Source organism: Scyliorhinus torazame, chromosome 14, assembly GCF_047496885.1.
Source record: "Scyliorhinus torazame isolate Kashiwa2021f chromosome 14, sScyTor2.1, whole genome shotgun sequence".
Classification (NCBI taxonomy): Eukaryota; Metazoa; Chordata; class Chondrichthyes; order Carcharhiniformes; family Scyliorhinidae; genus Scyliorhinus; species Scyliorhinus torazame.
This window is the reverse complement of record NC_092720.1, coordinates 125,002,751-125,023,313: the sequence shown is the minus strand read 5'-3', so window position 1 is coordinate 125,023,313 and position 20,563 is coordinate 125,002,751. Positions and strand designations below refer to the sequence as shown.

Below are 20,563 nucleotides of genomic sequence, written 5' to 3'. Positions count from 1 at the left end.
CCATTATCCAAATCCTGAGCCCTACCAGGGAGGAAGCCAACTATAGACCCATTGCTGCCTTGCAGGTTCCTGGCTTTTGTTTCCATCAGGGGTAAGAAGGAAAGAGACAACAAAAAATAAACAAAATATTGAGGAATGTGAGGTAAATCGCTGCACAGTTGGCGTGGGATCATTTTAAAAGTGACAATGGATGGAGTTGGGGAACTGCAGCTTCGCTATGACAATGGGAGAATGTCACATTATTTACACCCCCCCCCCCCCCCCCCCCCACCAACCACACACACTTTTGTGAAATGTACACTGTATACCCAGCTTATTTTAAAGACACAATCCGGTCACAAGCAAAATGCAAGCCAATTCTGAGTCCTAAACCACATTCTGGTGCAATTAAGAGACTTGAAGTCCATTGCTCTTCTGTTCCCGACAGGTCAGACACTCACTCAAGGAAAATAATGTCATTAAAATAAAATGAAAAGAAAGACCTCTCCAGGACAATCCCAGAGTCCATTAATTCTGGTAAATGTCTTTGCTGTCCCCGAGTGCCCTTTACTATTGGCCCTCGCGACCACAGGAATAAATTCATGGTCGATGCAGTGTGTGCAGGAGACGGTGTGGCAAGAGCAGTCTGAGAGTGGGAGAGGAGGACGAAGGACAAGGGAATCGAGCAGGTCGGATCCAATCCATTGGCTGCTTCTACGTGCCCAGGAAGATCCCTGTGAAATCCGAGCCGCTGTGAATGGTGACGGAAAAGCCAGATCTGTTGTCAGCAAAGACGGAGATGTACTGCATAGCCTGTGGAGAGAAGAGAGGTGTCAGGACCGGGAACTCCATTCAGTCAGCTTACCTTCCAATTGAAGAGGACGTGTGTTGCAGATGCAGCATCATCCCTTATTTCCATTCAGGCTGAAGCTATAAGAGGCACATCTCGAGGGTAATTGAACATAATGTAAACTATGCACAGCAATTAGCTCAGCTCTGAATTGTGAATATTGGGTATGATCTAATGGAACGGGAGCTTACTGACACAACCCTTGTAATCCCCCCCCCCAAAAAAAACCAACTCCTATAAGGGGATCCTCGCCCGCCCCCCCCCCCCCCCCCCCCGCAAGGCAACCCCAGGCCCGATACTCATCATGGAAAAATGCCTGCTTAGCACCTTGGCACTGCCAGCCTGGCACCGTGGCAGTGTCCCAGCCAGCTGCAGTGCCACTTGGGCACAACCAGCTGGCACTGCCGGGGTGTCAGGCTGGCAGTGCCAAGGTGCCACATTGGCAGTGCCCAGGTGGCACCAGCAGTGCCAGGGTGCAACTCTACCCAGTGGGAAAGCACTTGGGGGGCCTGGGAGACCCCCACGAGTGCCGTTCCGTCTGGTTCCCGTTTGCGGGGGCTTATCACAGAACGGTGCTTGCCTGAGATCTCAGAGGCGAAGGGGTTAGATCCCAACGCCTCGGGTAGACGGTGGGAGAGCATATTAGAGTGAGACAAGCTGAGACTAATATGCAGATTTGTAAAATAGTGATCCCGCCCACAATGGGTGAGATTCAGGTCGCATTAGATCGCGCGAGGCATGGCGAGCCGGGTAGATCCCAGAAGAGGGATCTCCCAGCATCTACCGGCTGCATCGCGCTGCCTTTCGGATGCAACGCATTCGGTATATTATGGCCATTGAATATTTTGTGCCATTTTTGAATTTCTAACTGCAAAAGGTTATTAGTGAGTCGGGAAATGTCTGGAAATGGGATTTAATACAGGACGTTAAGTGACACATTCTCGAAGGATGATTGAGGAGAGGTAATAAAAAGCAAATGAGACAATTTCAAAGGGGGAAAGATCTGGGGTGGGGAGGGTTCAGTACCATAAATCTTTGAAGGCAGCATGTCAGGACTCTTGGCTTTATTAATGGATGGAGAATAAATGGAGAGGATGCAGAGGAGGTTTGCCAGAATATTATCAGGGATGAAAAACTAGAGATAGTTCAGAGACTAGAGAAACTGGAAATGTTCCTATTTTAGCAGAGAAGGTTAAAGGGAGATTCAATGGAGGTGCTCAAAATTATGAGTGATTTTGACGGAGGAAACAGAGAGAATCTGCTTCCACTGGAAGGAAGGTGGGTGACCAGAGGACACAGCTTTAAGATAATAGGCAAAAGAACAAGAGATATGAAACAAAAAGACAAATGACATGAGACATTGTTATGATCTGGCCTGAAAGGAGGGTGGAAATAGTTTCAATAGGAATCTTCAAAATGTAATTGGATTTATATTGGAAATGGAAAGAATTGCAGTGCTCTGGGAAATGAGGAGGGGGAGTGGTGTTAATTAGATAGCTCATACAAAGAGCTGGCACACGCACAATGGGCCGAATGGCCTCCAATCTATGCTGTAAGATTCCAGGAAGGAGAATAAATATGTAAGTATCCAGGCAGAGATCGGTGAAGCCATTCTGTTTCGTACTAGAAGAGGCTGCAAGGAAATTACTTGTGTCTTTTAAACAATAATATATGTGGCTTGGTGAAACACCAATTGAGAGAGGAAAATTCAACTCCATCTATCACGGTGCAGCTTGTGTGTCAGGCACAGCACATACAAGTTAATGGGGAATGAATCACTCCTGTCTTTTACTGTATGAGTCTCAGTGCCAGCTCCTTTACATGTACAATATACATAGAAAATAGGAGCAGAGTCAGCCATTCGGCCCTTCAATCTGTTCAAGGCTGCTCCTCTATCTCAAAATCATATTGTTGTGCTCTCCCCACACCCCTGACCCTTTTAGAGTCCAGAATTCTATTTCCTTCTGAAATATATTCAGTGATTTGGCCTCCACGCCTTCTGGGGTAGGGAATTCCGCAGGTTCGCCACCCTCTCAGTGAAGAGGTCTCTCCCCATCTCAGCCCTAAATAATAGAATCAGAGAATTTACAGTGCAGAAGGAGGACATTCGGCCCATCAAGTCTGCACCGGCCCTTACAAAGCACCCTACTGAAGCCCACGTATCTACCCTATCCCCGTAACCCAGTAACCCCCACTTAACATTTTTTGGACACTAAGGGCAATTTAGCATGGCCAATCCACCTAACCTGCACATCTTTGGACTGTGGGAGGAAACCGGAGCACCCGGAGGAAACCCACGCACACACAGGGAGAACATGCAAACTCCGCACAGACAGTGACCCAAGCCGGGAATCGAACCCGGGACCCTGTAGCTGTGAAGCAACTGTGCTAACCATTATGCTACCATGCTGCCCCGTATCCTGTACCCCGAGACTTGTTCTAAAAACACCCCTCCACCCCCAGCCAGAGGAAACAACATCCCTTCATCCAGTCTGACCAGCCCTGTCAGAATTTTATACGTTTCAATGAGAATCCCTGTCATCCTTCCAATCTCCAGTGAATACAGGCCCAGTCGACCAAATCTGTCCACATACGCCAATCCTGCCGACCCAGGTATCAGTCAGGTGAACCTTCATTGCACTCCCTCTATGGCAAGTATATCCTTTCTTAGGTAAGGAGACCAAACAACAGGTAAAAGGGAATATTTCAGCCCCATCCAGTACTCTATGGCCAGGCATAAGTGTCAAAGCGCACTGTTCTATTTTTACAGTGGGCACCCAAGTAAATGGGGATACACTATTGCCTCATGCTGTGCAGCTCAGGCATGCCTTTGTGGGAACTCCTGTGCAGGTAAAGTGCAGAGAAGATAAGTGGGAACAATTCACACTTTTCTGCTATGATCAGCTGTGCTTCAGTGTCCACTGTGCAAGTAGAACTGTACCCCACAATGGGTATCCCCATATTAAAGCAGGATCCAATGAAGACAAATTCAATGCGTGCCAAATAATACAGCCGCAATTTTAACCTCACCCTGCGGGAATGCATCATGCTCATGTCGGAATTAAGCCTTCTGCACATTGCATCTGATTTTATTCTGCATGGAATTCCAATGAAGAGTAAAACTGGGTGTTGTGTAAAATGGATGCCCAACCAGTTCCAGTCAGGCGGGTTAGATGCAAAACTGTACACTTCAAATTTGTGGCCTATGGAGTTCAATCAGGGTTCTCCTCGTCTCCATACCTTTGTCGGGTGGACCTGCCCTCAGACACATATTGGAGATCCAACATAATTGCCGTTAGTACAGAGTTAAGAGCAACAAAGTGCTCCTCAACTCAAATGAAGAAGGTTTAACATTGCAAACTGGTTGCATTCCCTTCTTCATGTTTTTGTACAATGCTGCTCAGTCACAAGGCAGTTATCTTGTGGTATCGAAAGACTGTCCTATCTAATAATGGTGGAATGTGGAGAGGCACTAGATCACAGTCTGATCAAATAACAGGACTAAATACTCTGCTGATAGAAATCTTACTTAAATACATTCTACTCTTTCTGTCACACATCATTACAGATTACTAGCAACAAACAGCGTCAGCACAGAGGCTAAAGCCCAACCTGGTACAACATAACTGCAGCCATTGAAGGACTGTGCAACACATATCATTTCCAGTGGCTGGTTCCAAGACTTCAATTAAGAAAATTGCTGCTGAATAATTACTCCATGACTCTATCCTTTGGTATTCTTTGGAAGAATATGCATCTCTTTAAAAAAAAAATACTTATTAAGTGTCAATGTGGTTCCGTTTGTAGTACTCTTGCCTCTGAATCAAAAGGTTATGGCTTCAAATCCCACTCTAACAACATGAGCACAAAAGCCAGGCCCACACTCCAGTGCAGTGACGAGGGAATGCTGCACTGTTGGAGATGCTGCCTTTCATGTTTGACGTAAAACTGAGGAGGTACATTTTCCTGTCTTGTCCACCACAGGAATCATCGCAGGCAGGATGGGAAATTTGACAAACCATTGAAAGGTCTGACCTCGGGTGGGAATTTCTGGTGTCAGGGTGGACAGGACCAGAAAATCCCACTCGAGACCTTGTGCGGAATTTTACTTTTTCTTTGCCAAGTGTGGAAGCTGGTGAGAAAAGTGGCTTTGATTTGTTTTAGTTAGCTAATTTAGACGTATATCTTGTTTGGAAAATAAAGGTAGTTTTAAGGGATTTATATTTGTTTTGCTACACATTAGAAATAAGGTATAGTTTTAAGTGGGTTTTATGTAATGTAAAACCTATCATTAGAATTATGCTGGGCAAAAATGTTTGTGTGAGGATTGGTTAAGTTCCAACAGTGTTTTGTGCTTAGAGAGGGCTACGGAGTGAAGAATAAATAGTAGCAGCAGGGGCGTAACTTAGCAATAGGGGCCCATTTCCCAAAGGGAAGGGTTTTCCTTTATTCTTAGTTTTAACTGGAAGCCAGGGCAGTTGGGGCCATGTCACGGAGGAGTGAACAGCTCTTAACTCTGCCAGCAGAAGCTGAACAGGACAGGGGAGTTGCAAGGATACAGGCTTCCTACGAAACAAGGTACAATCAAGATAACCAAAGAATTGGGACAGAAAGACTGTCTGAGAAGTTTCAAGTTAAATGAACAGAGACCAAAGTCTTGTCCAGAACAATTCAAGGAAGAATAAACAAAGTGTTCTAAGTTAAAGAGACAATCGCAGTAAATAGATTTAATGTGGAACAGCAGATTTCAGAGGTAGATGAAACGATCAATCTCATTTTAGTACAGTCTGGGGATTGCGAGTTAAAGCAATTGTGCACAGTCTGCACAGCAGTCAAAAAACGAAATCCTAAAGGGGTTGGTATGAAACCCTGGACTGGATTTGCTGTTAAAGTGAAATGGAAGCTGTATTTGAAAGTGTCATTTGTAAAAGCTGGACTGGAATTTTACATGCAAACCTCTAATTATTATAAGAGAATATTTTACAGCGTGTTTTGGGGAGTGGAGGTGGGAAACTCTCATGTGGTCATTATCTGGGGAGACTCTGAGGTGAAATTCACAAACACTAACGGGTTCAGAGTGGAGTGTGTGTATTTGACCACAATCAACTTGTGTGCTGAAGAGGGACTTTTTGTGTTAATGAGACCATTGTAGTTTAAGATGTACTTTGTAATCCATATTAACCTTTAAAGCTGTGTGTATTTGTTAAGCTAAGGGGCAGTAAAGGAGTATTGTATTATAATCCAATTTTTCCATGATTAATACATTTTTTTTCTTGTTAAAACTAATTTGCGTCTGTTCCTCCATGTTTTATTTAAGAAAAGGTTATTCAATGTAATTCTCCATTGGCGGGATCCTCTGGTCTTCCAGCAGTTCACCCACCACTGCGGGATTCCCGACGGCGTGAGGTGGCCACACTGGGAAACCCCATTGGCCGGCTGCAGGAACGGAGAATCTCGCTGCTGGCGGGGGCGCGCCGAACTGGAAAATGCAGCTGGGGAACTGGAGAATCCTGCTCTTGGTCTTTTGAGCCAGAGTTCCATTCTGGGATCTTCCCATCTAGTTATAACATGAACTGGGACTGTAACAATTTGAGTTAGCAAGGTATTCACCTTGATTCCTTGCGTTTTATAATGCCTCCCTGACCGCAGCTTTCAATTCCCACAATCCAGTAACTAATTATTTATAATACTAAAAGTTAATTAAAAGCTTGCTCCCCGTGTATCCCATACCGACTGGTCTGGGGATGCATGGTAATGCAAGGTGATGTACCAGAATTCTGCAATGGTACTGCAGACAATCTCTAATGCATTCTTACCGTTTATGTATCAAGATACAGGACCATCAGGAGGTCTGGGTACATCAAGAATAGAGCCAAACAGCAATGGAAATGTTTGAGTGAATCAAAGGCCCTGTGTTTTGGGGTAGAAATAGCCAGAGTGTGAGGCCAGCTAGCAACACAGGTGGTAACCACAGCAAAATGCAAATAATGCCAAACTGTGTTTTCTTTGCCTCTTTAAAAATTGCCTCAGAAAGAGGATTAAGTCTTCAGCGTGACATCGAGCGTAGCTGTCAGATGCTGGCGGCAAAGATAAGAAATGAAACGAAGGATCTTCACAGCTCCAATGACGGGATAATTACACCACCTTAAACTGTGAGCGCACCATTTTGCTATTTATACAGGTGCACCTGCATGTAAATATGTGTCTGCGCAGGACTGCGTATGTGTACATCATGTATAACAATGTACTGAACACAGCACCAAAAAAAACCTCTATGGCCCAAATGGTCGATGTTGATTTTTATTCTTCACACAACCCCTCTCCCACTTTACTTAAATTCACTCTTACTTAATTTTTTCCCCCTTATGCATTCATCTCGCTTCTCCTAAAATGTATCAGTGCTTCACCTATAGCACCTCACATGATAACAAATACCACACCCGAAGCACTTCTGTGTGTCAAGACATTGCTCAGGAAATCCCCACAAGTAGAAATATCTTTTCTACATCTATATGATCAAACCCTTTCTTAATTTTAAAATATCTTTATTAGGTCACCTCCAGCCTTCTCTTTTCTAGGGAAAAGAGCTCCGGTCTGCTCAACTTTGCCAAATAATTTAAACATCAGATATAATCCTTATTTGCACCCCTGCAGTGCCACGATATCCTATTCATGTTATGGAGCCCGAAAATGAGCAGAGTATTCTTAGTGTGGTCTAATTAATGTTGTACGTAGATTTAACATAACTACCCCACCTTTCAATTTTACTGTTATGGAAATTAAGCTTCTTTTCATTTTTATGGCCTTGATAATCTGTGCCACTGTTTTTCGTGATTTCTGAACCTATACCGTTAATTCCTGTCCTCCGCTACTTGATCTAGACTCTTCTTTTCCAAAGTGTATATGTGGCCTTCTTAATCCTCTAGTTCACAGCTCCAGAGTCCCAAGTTCGATTACCGGCTTGAGTCACTGTCTGTGCGGAGTCTCCACGTTCTCCCCGTGTCTGCGTGGGTTTCCCCCGGGTGCTCCGGTTTCCTCCCACAAGTCCCGAAAGACGTGCTGTTAGGTGAATTGGATATTCTAAATTCTCCCTCTGTGTACTCGAACAGGCGCCACAATGTGGCGACTAGGGGATTTTCACAGTAACTTCATTGCAGTGTTAATGTAAGCCTACTTGTGACAATAAAGATTATTATTATAAATTGTGCCACTTCATATGTATTTATATTCATGCTCCAAGTTTATTAACACCTTTCTATAATATTGTCCCAGTCCTCTTTGTATTAACAATGCCCACCAATATGTGTGCAAATATTGATGTTGCTGTTCCAGTTTCCATGCCAAAGTTACTTATGTAAATGTGGAGAACCGTGTTCCCGACTCTAATTCCAATGGGACAATGTTTCACCCCTTCGACCACAATATGATGATGGGCATGGATAGGGTGGGTAAGAAGTAGCTGTGCCCGTTAGTTGAAGGGTCAAGAACAAGGAGGCATAAATTTAAGGTGAGGGGCAGGAACTTTAGAGGGGATTTGAGGAGAGACTTTTTCACCCAGCGGGTTATGGGAGTCTAAAATGCACTGCCTGGGAGGGTAGGAGAGCGGGAAATCTCACAACCTTTTAAAAATACATGGATGTGCATTTGAAATGTCATAACATTCAGCGCTATGGGCCAAGTGCTGGAAAATGGAACTGGTGTAGTTTTATAGTAGTTTTGTCGGTGCAGATTCGATGGGCCGAAGAGCCTCACCTGCATCTTATGACTCTATACCAGTGGGAGTATTTGTCATTAACCCTGGCCCTTTGTTTTCTCTGTATGTACATTTGTACATGTATGATGTTTTGTGTGTCTGTATTTCTGTACATGTGTATGAATGTCAAGCATGCATGTGAGTACATAGATCTGTACATACAGTTTTGTATATGTAAATGTGCATTTGAAATTTTCTGTAAATTAATACATGGACACATGTGCTGGGCGCATGTATAGGAGTGGAGTTGAGGGAAATCAGGATGCAGTGTTTTCTAAACTAAGGAGATGTGTACTCTGTGGTTCAGGAAAAAGACTGAGTTTGAGTAAGAGATCACATTGAGTATTGAGTTCAGCAGAAAGGATACAGGTTGGAGAAGGAGTATGGGCAATTTGGGATTTTGAAAAGAGGAAAAGCCAGGGGAGCACTAAAGAAACAGCACTTAAATAGAGAAGACAACACAGGTTCAGATTGAAAGAGAGAGTGGTTGGAGGTGAGCGTGTGTACACAAATAGTTGATTTTATGGAGAAGAGGAGATCAGAGTGAGGAGGAGCTCAGAATGAGGAAGAGCTTGGAGAGGGATACGGACCCAGGAAGTGTAGAAGATTGTAGTTTAGTCGGGCGGCATGGTCGGCACGGGCTTGGAGGGCCGAAGGGCCTGTTCCTGTGCTGTACATTTCTTTGTTCTTTGTTCTTTGTTCCAGAGGAGGAGCTCGGAGTGAGGAGCTCAGAGTGAGGAGGACCTCAGAGAGAGGAGGAGCTCAGAGTAAGGAGGAGCTCAGAGTGAGGAGGAACTCAGAGAGAGGAGGAGCTCAGAGTGAGGAGGAACTCAGAGTGAGGAGGAGCTCAGAGTGAGGAGGAGCTCAGAGAGAGGCGGAGGTCAGAGAGGCAGAGCTCAGAGAGAGGAATAGCTCAGAGTGAGGAGGAGCTCAGAGAGAGGAGGAGCTCAGAGTGAGGAAGAACTCAGAGAGAGGAGCTCACGGTGATGAGGAGCTCAGAGAGAGGAGAAGCTCAGAGTGAGGAGGAGCTCAGAGAGAGGAGGAGCTCAGAGTGAGGAAGAACTCAGAGAGAGGAGCTCACGGTGATGAGGAGCTCAGAGAGAGGAGAAGCTCAGAGTGAGGAGGAGCTCAGAGAGAGGAGGAGCCCAGAGTGAGGAGTAACTCACAGTGATGAGGAGCTCAGAGAGAGGAGAAGCTCAGAGAGAGGAGGAGCTCAGCGTGAGGAGGAGCTCAGAGTGAGGAGGAGCTCAGAGAGAGGAGGCGTTCAGAGAGAGGAGTAGCTCAGAGTGAGAAGGAACTCAGGGAGAGGAGGATCTCAGAGTGAGGAGGTGATCGGAGTGAGGAGGAGCTCAGAGTCAGGAGGAGCTCAGAGTGAGGAGGAGTTCAGAGTGAGTAGGAGTTCAGAGTGAGGAGGAACTCAGAGTGAGTAGGAGCTCAGAGTGAGGAGGAGCTCAGAATGAGGAGGAGCTCAGAATGAGGAGGAGCTCAGAGTGAGGAGGAGCTCAGAGTGAGGAGGAGCTCAGAGTGAGGAGCAGCTCAGAGTGAGGGGGAGCTCAGAGTGAGGAGGTACACAAATAGAGGAGGAGCTCAGAGTGAGGAGGAGATCAGAGTGAGGAAGAGCTCTGGGAGAGGAGGAGCTCAGAGAGAGGAGGAGCTCAGAGTGAGGAGTAGCTCAGAGTGAGAAGGAACTCAGGGAGAGGAGGATCTCAGAGTGAGGAGGTGATCGGAGTGAGGAGGAGCTCAGAGTCAGGAGGAGCTCAGAGTGAGGAGGAGTTCAGAGTGAGTAGGAGCTCAGAGTGAGGAGGAACTCAGAGTGAGTAGGAGCTCAGAGTGAGGAGGAGCTCAGAATGAGGAGGAGCTCAGAGTGAGGAGGAGCTCAGAGTGAGGAGGAGCTCAGAGTGAGAGCAGCTCAGAGTGAGGGGGAGCTCAGAGTGAGGAGGTACACAAATAGAGGAGGAGCTCAGAGTGAGGAGGAGATCAGAGTGAGGAGGAGCTCTGGGAGAGGAGGAGCTCAGAGAGAGGAGGAGCTCAGAGTGAGGAGGAACACAAAGTGAGGAGGAGCTCAGAGTGAGGGGGAGCTCAGAGTGAGGAGGTACTCAAATAGAGGAGGAGCTCAGAGAGAAGGAGATCAGCGTGAGGAGGAGCTCTGGGAGAGGAGGAGCTCAGAGAGAGGAGGAGCTCAGAGAGAGGAGGAGCTCAGAGAGAGGAGGAGCTCAGAGTGAGGAGGAGCTCAGAGAGAGGAAGAGCTCAGAGAGTGGAGCTCAGAGTGAAGAGGAGCTCAGAGAGAGGAGGAGCCCAGGGGGAGGAGGAACTCAATGAGAGGAGGAACTGAGAGAGAGGAGGAGCTGAGAGTGAGGATGAGCTCAGAGTGAGGAGGAGCCAAGAGAGAGTAGACGTTCAGAGAGAGGAGAAGCTCAGAGAGAGGAGGAGCTCAGAGTCAGGAGGAGCTCAGAGTGAGGAGGAACTCAGAGTGAGAGGAGCTCAGAGAGAGGAGGAGCTCAGAGACAGGTGGAATTCAGAGAGCGGAGGAACACAGAGAGCGGAGGAACTCAGAGAGAGCAGGAGCTCCGAGAGAGAAGGAGCTCAGATAGAGGAGGAGCTCAGAGTGAGGAGGAACTCAGAGAGAGGAGCTCAGAGTGATGAGGAGCTCAGAGAGAGGAGAAGCTCAGAGTGAGGAGGAGCTCAGAGAGAAGAGGAGCTCAGAGTGAGGAGTAGCTCAGAGTGAGAGGAACTCAGAGAGAGGAGGAGCTCAGAGCGAGGAGGCGTTCAGAGAGAGGGGAAGCTCAGAGCGAGGAGGAGCTCAGAGTGAGGATAGCTCAGAGAGAGGCGGAGCTCAGAGAGAGGAGCAGCTCAGAGTGAGGAGGAGCTCAGAGAGAGGCGGAGGTCAGAGAGGCAGAGCTCAGAGAGAGGAATAGCTCAGAGTGAGGAGGGGCTCGGAGAGAGGAGGAGCTCAGAGTGAGGAGGAATTCAGAGAGAGGAGCTCACAGTGATGAGGAGTTTAGAGAGAGGAGAAGCTCAGAGTGAGGAGGAGCTCAGAGAGAGGAGGAGCTCAGAGTGAGGAGGAGCTCAGAGTGAGGAGGAGCTCAGAGTGAGGAGGAGCTCAGAGAGAGGCGGAGCTCAGAGTGAGGAGGTGCACACAGTGAGGATCTCAGAGTGAGGAGGAACTCAGAGTGAGGAGAAGCTCAAAGTGAGGAGGAGCTCAGAATGAGAAGGAGCTCAGAGAGAGGAGGATCTCAGAGTGAGGAGGAGATGAGACTGAGGAGGCGCAGAGCGAGAGGAGGAGCTCAGAGTGAGGGGGAGCTCAGGGTGAGAAGGAGCTCAGAGAGGAGGAGCTCAGAGGGAGGAGGAGCTCAGAGAGAGGAGGAGCTAAGAGTGAGAAGGAGCTCAGAGTGAGGAGCAGGTCAGAGTGAGGAAGATCTCAGAGAGAGGAGGAGCTCCGAGTGAGGAGGAGCTCAGAGGGAGAGGAGCTCAGAGAGGAGGAGCTCAGAGAGAGGAGGTGCTCAGAGAGAAGAGGCGTTCAGGGAGAGGAGAAGGTCAGAGAGAGGAGGCGCTCAGAGAGAGGAGAAGCTCAGAGAGAGGTGGAGCTTAGAGTGCAGAGATCAGAGAGAGGAGATGCTCATGGTGAGGAGGAGCTCAGAGAGAGGAGGAGGTCAGAGTGAGGAGAAACGCAGAGAGATGAGAAACGCAGAGAGAGGAGGAACTCAGAGTGAGGAGAAACTCAGAGTCAGGAGGAGCTCAGGGTGAGGAGGAGCTCAGAGTGAGGAGGTGCTCAGAGTGAGAAAGAGCTCAGAGTGCGGAAGAGCTCAGGGTGAGGAGGAGGACAGAGTGAGGAGGAGCTCAGGGTGAGGAGGAGCTCAGGGTGAGGAGGAGCTCAGACTTAGGAGGAGCTCAGAGAGAGAAGGAGCTCAGAGTGAGGAGGAACTCAGGGTGAGGAGGAGCTCAGGGTGAGAAGGAGCTCAGAGTGCGGAGGAGCTCAGGTTGAGGAGGAGCACAGAGTGAGGAGGAGCTCAGGGTGAGGAGGAGGTCAGGGTGAGGAGGAGCTCAGAGAGCGAAGGAGCTCAGAGTGAGGAGGCGCTCAGAGTGAGGAGGAGCTCAGCGTGAGGAGGAGCTAAGAGTGCGGAGGAACTCAGCGTGAGGAGGACTTCCGAGTGAGGAGGCGCTCAGAGAGTGGAAGAGCTCAGTGAGGAGGAACTTAAGGTGAGGAGCAGATTAGAGAGAGGAGGAGTTAAGAGTGAGAAAGAGCTCAGAGTGAGGAAGAGCTCAGAGTGAGGAGGATCTCAGAGTGAGGAGGACCTCAGGTTGAGGAGGAGCTCAGAGTGAGGAAGAGCTCAGAGAGAGGAGGAGCTCAGAGAGAGGAGGAGCTCAGAGTGCGGAGGAGCTAAGAGTGAGGAGGAGCTCAGAGTGAGGTGCCGCTCAGAGTGAGGAGGCACTCTGAGAGAGGAGAAGCTCAGAGTGTCGAGCTCAGAGAGAGGAAGAGCTCAGAGTGAGGAGGAGCTCAGAGTGAGGAGGTGCACACAGTGAGGATCTCAGGGTGAGGAGGAACTCAGAGTGAGCAGAAGCTCAAAGTGAGGAGGAGCTCAGAATGAGGAGGAGCTCAGAGAGAGAAGGATCTCAGAGTGAGGAGGAGCTGAGACTGAGGAGGCGCAGAGCGAGAGGAGGAGCTCAGAGTGAGGGGGAGCTCAGGGTGAGGAGGAGCTCAGAGAGGAGGAGCTCAGAGGGAGGAAGATCTCAGAGAGAGGAGTAACTCCGAGTGAGGAGCAGCTCAGAGGGAGAGGAGCTCAGAGAGGAGCAGCTCAGAGAGAGGAGGTGCTCAGAGAGAAGAGGCGTTCAGGGAGAGGAGAAGGTCAGAGAGAGGAGGCGCTCAGAGAGAGGAGAAGCTCAGAGAGAGGTGGAGCTCAGAGTGCAGAGATCAGAGAGAGGAAATGCTCATGGTGAGGAGGAGCTCAGAGAGAGGAGGAGGTCAGAGTGAGGAGAAACTCAGAGTCAGGAGGAGCTCAGGGTGAGGAGGAGCTCAGAGTGAGGAGGAGCTCAGAATGAGAAGGATCTCAGAGTGCGGAAGAGCTCAGGGTGAGGAGGAGGACAGAGTGAGGAGGAGCTCAGGGTGAGGAGGAGCTCAGGGTGAGGAGGAGCTCAGGGTGAGGAGGAGCTCAGACTTAGGAGGAGCTCAGAGAGAGAAGGAGCTCAGAGTGAGGAGGAACTCAGGGTGAGGAGGAGCTCAGGGTGAGAAGGAGCTCAGAGTGCGGAGGAGCTCAGGTTGAGGAGGAGCACAGCGTGAGGAGGAGTTCAGGGTGAGGAGGAGCTCAGGTGAGGAGGAGCTCCGAGAGCGAAGGAGCTCAGAGTGAGGAGGCGCTCAGAGTGAGGAGGAGCTCAGCGTGAGGAGGAGCTAAGAGTGCGGAGGAACTCAGCGTGAGGAGGACTTCAGAGTGAGGAGGAGCTCAGAGAGTGGAGGAGCTCAGTGAGGAGGAACGTAGGGTGAGGAGGAGATCAGAGAGAGGAGGAGCTAAGAGTGAGAAAGAGCTCAGAGTGAGGAAGAGCTCAGAGTGAGGAGGATCTCAGAGTGAGGAGGACCTCAGGTTGAGGAGGAGCTCAGAGTGAGGAAGAGCTCAGAGAGAGGAGGAGCTCAGAGAGAGGAGGAGCTCAGAGTGCGGAGGAGCTAAGAGTGAGGAGGAGCTCAGAGTGAGGTGCCGCTCAGAGTGAGGAGGCACTCTGAGTGAGGAGAAGCTCAGAGTGTCGAGCTCAGAGAGAGGAAGAGCTCAGAGTGAGGAGGAGCTCAGAGTGAGGAGGAGCTCAGAATGAGGAGGAGCTCAGAGAGAGGAGGATCTCAGAGTGAGGAGGAGCTGAGACTGAGGAGGCGCAGAGCGAGAGGAGGAGCACAGAGTGAGGAGGAGCTCAGAGTGAGGGGGAGCTCAGGGTGAGGAGGAGCTCGGAGAGGAGGAGCTCAGAGGGAGGAGGAGCTCAGAGAGAGGAGGAGCTAAGAGTGAGAAGGAGCTCAGAGTGAGGAGCAGGTCAGAGTGAGGAAGATCTCAGAGTGAGGAGGAGCTCAGGGTGAGGAGGAGCTCAGAGTCAGGAGGAGCTCAGGGTGAGGAGGAGCTCAGAGTGAGGAGGAGCTCAAAGAGAGGAGGAGCTTAGAGCGAGGTGGAGCTCAGAATGCGGAGGAGCTCAGAGAGAGGCGGCGCTCAGCGTGAGGAGGAGCTCAGGATGAGGAGAAGCTCAGAGAGCGGAGGAGCTCAGAGTGAGGAGGCGCTCGGAGAGAGGAGGAGCTCAGAGAGAGGAGGAACTCAGAGAGGAGTTCAGAGGGAGGAGGAGCTCTGAGAGAGGAGGAGCTCAGAGTGAGAAGGCTCTCAGAGAGAGGACGAGATCAGAGAGTGGAGGAGCTCAGTGAGGAGGAGTTCAGAGTCAGGAGGAGCTCAGAGTCAGGAGGAGCTCAGAGTGAGGTGGAGCTCAGAGTGAGGAGGAGCTCAGAGTGAGGAGGAGCACAGAGTGAGGAGGAGCACAGAGTGAGGAGGAGCTCAGGGTGAGGACGAGCTCAGAGTGCGGAGGAACTCAGCGTCAGGAGGAGCTCAGAGTGAGGAGGAGCTCAGAGAGAGGAGGAGCTCAGTGAGGAGGAACTTGAGGTGAGGAGGAGCTCAGAGAGAGGAGGAGCTAAGAGTGAGAAGGATCTCAGAGTGAGGAGGAGCTCTGAGTCAGGAGGAGTTCAGAGTGAGGAGGAGCTCAGAGTCAGGAAGAGCTCACGGTGAGGAGGAGCGCAGAGTGAGGAGGAGCTCAGAGTGAGGAGGAGCTCAGAGCGAGGAGGAGCTCAGAGCGCGTTGGAGCTCAGAGAGAGGTGGAGCTCAGACTGAGGAGGCGCTCAGAGTCAGGAAGAGCTCAGAGTGAGGAGGAGCTCAGGGTGAGGAGGAGCTCAGAGTCAGGAGGAGCTCAGGGTGAGGAGGAGCTCAGAGAGAGGAGGCACTCAGAGAGAGGTGGAGCTCAGACTGAGGAGGCGCTCAGGGTGAGGAGGAGCGCAGAGTGAGGAGGAGCTCAGAGTGAGAAGAAGCTCAGAGTGAGGGGGAGCTCAGAGTGCTGAGGAACCCAGGGCGAGGAGGAGCTCAGAGTGAGGAGGTCACAGTGAGGAAGATCTCAGAGTGAGGAGCAGCTCAGGGTGAGGAGGAGCTCAGAGAGAGGTGGAGCTCAGTGAGAGGAGGTGCTCAGAGAGAGGTGGAACTCAGTGAGAGGAGGTGCTCAGAGTGAGGAGGAGCTCAGGGAGAGAGGAGGCGCTCAGAGAGAGGAGAAGTTTCGAGAGAGGAGGAGCTCAGAGAGAGGAGGAGCACAGAGAGAGGAGGAATTCCGAGTGAGGAGGAGCTCAGAGTGAGCAGGAGCTCAGAGTGAGCAGGAGCTCAGAGTGAGCAGGAGCTCAGAGTGAGGAGGTGCTCAGAGAGAGGCGGAGCTCAGACAGAGGCGAAGCTCAGAGACAGGCGGAGCTCAGAGAGAGGTGTAACTCAGAGTGAGAGAAGCTCAGAGAGAGGAGGAGCTCAGCGAGAGGATGAGCTCAGAGAGAGGAGCTCAGAGTGAGGAGGAGCTCAGGGTGAGGAGGAGCTCAGAGTGAGGAGGAGCTCAGAATGAGAAGGATCTCAGAGTGCGGAAGAGCTCAGGGTGAGGAGGAGGACAGAGTGAGGAGGAGCTCAGGGTGAGGAGGAGCTCAGGGTGAGGAGGAGCTCAGGGTGAGGAGGAGCTCAGACTTAGGAGGAGCTCAGAGAGAGAAGGAGCTCAGAGTGAGGAGGAACTCAGGGTGAGGAGGAGCTCAGGGTGAGAAGGAGCTCAGAGTGCGGAGGAGCTCAGGTTGAGGAGGAGCACAGCGTGAGGAGGAGTTCAGGGTGAGGAGGAGCTCAGGTGAGGAGGAGCTCCGAGAGCGAAGGAGCTCAGAGTGAGGAGGCGCTCAGAGTGAGGAGGAGCTCAGCGTGAGGAGGAGCTAAGAGTGCGGAGGAACTCAGCGTGAGGAGGACTTCAGAGTGAGGAGGAGCTCAGAGAGTGGAGGAGCTCAGTGAGGAGGAACTTAGGGTGAGGAGGAGATCAGAGAGAGGAGGAGCTAAGAGTGAGAAAGAGCTCAGAGTGAGGAAGAGCTCAGAGTGAGGAGGATCTCAGAGTGAGGAGGACCTCAGGTTGAGGAGGAGCTCAGAGTGAGGAAGAGCTCAGAGAGAGGAGGAGCTCAGAGAGAGGAGGAGCTCAGAGTGCGGAGGAGCTAAGAGTGAGGAGGAGCTCAGAGTGAGGTGCCGCTCAGAGTGAGGAGGCACTCTGAGTGAGGAGAAGCTCAGAGTGTCGAGCTCAGAGAGAGGAAGAGCTCAGAGTGAGGAGGAGCTCAGAGTGAGGAGGAGCTCAGAATGAGGAGGAGCTCAGAGAGAGGAGGATCTCAGAGTGAGGAGGAGCTGAGACTGAGGAGGCGCAGAGCGAGAGGAGGAGCACAGAGTGAGGAGGAGCTCAGAGTGAGGGGGAGCTCAGGGTGAGGAGGAGCTCGGAGAGGAGGAGCTCAGAGGGAGGAGGAGCTCAGAGAGAGGAGGAGCTAAGAGTGAGAAGGAGCTCAGAGTGAGGAGCAGGTCAGAGTGAGGAAGATCTCAGAGTGAGGAGGAGCTCAGGGTGAGGAGGAGCTCAGAGTCAGGAGGAGCTCAGGGTGAGGAGGAGCTCAGAGTGAGGAGGAGCTCAAAGAGAGGAGGAGCTTAGAGCGAGGTGGAGCTCAGAATGCGGAGGAGCTCAGAGAGAGGCGGCGCTCAGCGTGAGGAGGAGCTCAGGATGAGGAGAAGCTCAGAGAGCGGAGGAGCTCAGAGTGAGGAGGCGCTCGGAGAGAGGAGGAGCTCAGAGAGAGGAGGAACTCAGAGAGGAGTTCAGAGGGAGGAGGAGCTCTGAGAGAGGAGGAGCTCAGAGTGAGAAGGCTCTCAGAGAGAGGACGAGATCAGAGAGTGGAGGAGCTCAGTGAGGAGGAGTTCAGAGTCAGGAGGAGCTCAGAGTCAGGAGGAGCTCAGAGTGAGGTGGAGCTCAGAGTGAGGAGGAGCTCAGAGTGAGGAGGAGCACAGAGTGAGGAGGAGCACAGAGTGAGGAGGAGCTCAGGGTGAGGACGAGCTCAGAGTGCGGAGGAACTCAGCGTCAGGAGGAGCTCAGAGTGAGGAGGAGCTCAGAGAGAGGAGGAGCTCAGTGAGGAGGAACTTGAGGTGAGGAGGAGCTCAGAGAGAGGAGGAGCTAAGAGTGAGAAGGATCTCAGAGTGAGGAGGAGCTCTGAGTCAGGAGGAGTTCAGAGTGAGGAGGAGCTCAGAGTCAGGAGGAGCTCACGGTGAGGAGGAGCGCAGAGTGAGGAGGAGCTCAGAGTGAGGAGGAGCTCAGAGCGAGGAGGAGCTCAGAGCGCGTTGGAGCTCAGAGAGAGGTGGAGCTCAGACTGAGGAGGCGCTCAGAGTCAGGAAGAGCTCAGAGTGAGGAGGAGCTCAGGGTGAGGAGGAGCTCAGAGTCAGGAGGAGCTCAGGGTGAGGAGGAGCTCAGAGAGAGGAGGAACTCAGAGAGATGTGGAGCTCAGACTGAGGAGGCGCTCAGGGTGAGGAGGAGCGCAGAGTGAGGAGGAGCTCAGAGTGAGAAGAAGCTCAGAGTGAGGGGGAGCTCAGAGTGCTGAGGAACCCAGGGCGAGGAGGAGCTCAGAGTGAGGAGGTCAGAGTGAGGAAGATCTCAGAGTGAGGAGCAGCTCAGGGTGAGGAGGAGCTCAGAGAGAGGTGGAGCTCAGTGAGAGGAGGTGCTCAGAGAGAGGTGGAACTCAGTGAGAGGAGGTGATCAGAGTGAGGAGGAGCTCAGGGAGAGAGGAGGCGCTCAGAGAGAGGAGAAGTTTCGAGAGAGGAGGAGCTCAGAGAGAGGAGGAGCACAGAGAGAGGAGGAATTCCGAGTGAGGAGGAGCTCAGAGTGAGCAGGAGCTCAGAGTGAGCAGGAGCTCAGAGTGAGCAGGAGCTCAGAGTGAGGAGGTGCTCAGAGAGAGGCGGAGCTCAGACAGAGGCGAAGCTCAGAGACAGGCGGAGCTCAGAGAGAGGTGTAACTCAGAGTGAGAGAAGCTCAGAGAGAGGAGGAGCTCAGCGAGAGGATGAGCTCAGAGAGAGGAGCTCAGAGTGAGGAGAAGCTCAGAGAGAGGAGGAGCTCAGAGTGAAGAGGAGCTCAGAGTGAGGAGAAGCTCAGAGAGAGGAGCTCAGAGAGAGGAGGAACTCAGAGAGAGGAGGAGCTCCGAGTGAGGAGGAGCTCAGAGGGAGAGGAGCTCAGAGAGGAGGAGCTCAGAGAGAGGAGGTGCTCAGAGAGAGGAGGTGCTCAGAGAGAAGAGGCGTTCAGGGAGAGGAGAAGGTCAGAGAGAGGAGACGCTCAGAGAGAGGAGAAGCTCAGAGAGAGGTGGAGCTCAGAGTGCAGAGATCAGAGAGAGGAGATGCTCATGGTGAGGAGGAGCTCAGAGAGAGGAGGAGGTCAGAGTGAGGAGAAACGCAGAGAGATGAGAAACGCAGAGAGAGTAGGAACTCAGAGTGAGGAGAAACTCAGAGTCAGGAGGAGCTCAGGGTGAGGAGGAGCTCAGAGTGAGGAGGAGCTCAGAGTGAGAAGGAGCTCAGAGTGCGGAAGAGCTCAGGGTGAGGAGGAGGACAGAGTGAGGAGGAGCTCAGGGTGAGGAGGAGCTCAGGGTGAGGAGGAGCTCAGACTTAGGAGGAGCTCAGAGAGAGAAGGAGCTCAGAGTGAGGAGGAACTCAGGGTGAGGAGGAGCTCAGGGTGAGAAGGAGCTCAGAGTGCGGAGGAGCTCAGGTTGAGGAGGAGCACAGAGTGAGGAGGACCTCAGGGTGAGGAGGAGCTCAGGGTGAGGAGGAGCTCAGAGAGCGAAGGCGCTCAGAGTGAGGAGGCGCTCAGAGTGAGGAGGAGCTCAGCGTGAGGAGGAGCTAAGAGTGCGGAGGAACTCAGCGTGAGGAGGACTTCCGAGTGAGGAGGAGCTCAGAGAGTGGAGGAGCTCAGTGAGGAGGAACTTAGGGTGAGGAGGAGATCAGAGAGAGGAGGAGCTAAGAGTGAGAAAGAGCTCAGAGTGAGGAAGAGCTCAGAGTGAGGAGGATCTCAGAGTGAGGAGGACCTCAGGTTGAGGAGGAGCTCAGAGTGAGGAAGAGCTCAGAGAGAGGAGCTCAGAGAGAGGAGGAGCTCAGAGTGCGGAGGAGCTAAGAGTGAGGAGGAGCTCAGAGTGAGGTGCCGCTCAGAGTGAGGAGGCACTCTGAGTGAGGAGAAGCTCAGAGTGTCGAGCTCAGAGAGAGGAAGAGCTCAGAGTGAGGAGGAGCTCAGAGTGAGGAGGTGCACACAGTGAGGATCTCAGAGTAAGGAGGAGCTCAGAGAGAGGAGGAGCTCAGTGTGAGGAGGAGCTCAGAGTCAGGAGGAGCTCAGGGTGAGGAGGAGCTCAGAGAGAGGAGGAACTCAGAGAGAGGTGGAGCTCAGACTGAGGAGGCGCTCAGGGTGAGGAGGAGCGCAGAGTGAGGAGGAGCTCAGAGTGAGGCGGAGCTCAGAGTGAGGAGGAGCTCAGAGAGAGGAGGAGCTCAGAGAGAGGAGGAACTCAGAGAGGAGCTCAGAGGGAGGAGGAGCTCTGAGAGAGGAGGAGCTCAGAGTGAGGAGGCTCTCAGAGAGAGGACGTGATCAGAGAGTGGGTGAGCTCAGTGAGGAGGAGCTCAGAGTCAGGAGGAGCTTAGAGTCAGGAGGAGCTTAGGGTGAGGAGTAGCTCAGTGTGAGGAGGAGCTCAGAGAGAGGAGGAGCTAAGAATGAGGAGGCGCTCAGAGTGAGGAGGCGCTCAGAGTGAGGAGGCGCTCAGAGTGAGGAAGAGCTCAGAGAGAGGAGCTCAGAGAGAGGAGTAACTCAGAGAGGAGCTCAGAGTGAGGAGGAGCTCAGAGAGAGGAGGAACTATGAGTGAGAAGGAGCTCAGAGTGAGGAAGAGCTCAGAGTGAGGAGGATCTCAGAGTGAGGAGGAGCTCAAAGTGAGG

General features: G+C 51.7%; 1 protein-coding gene across 1 annotated transcript in view; it reads right to left on the bottom strand.

Moving 5' to 3' along the window:
- Positions 1 to 274: 274 nt before the first annotated feature.
- The window catches only part of LOC140389355 (erythroferrone-like), a 284,489-nt gene continuing 264,200 nt past the window's right edge, over positions 275 to 20,563 (bottom strand). The window contains exon 8 of the mRNA XM_072473521.1: positions 275 to 792. Coding sequence (XP_072329622.1) covers positions 694 to 792 — 99 coding nt within the window. The 3' untranslated portion in view covers positions 275 to 693. The remainder of the gene's footprint in view (positions 793 to 20,563) is intronic.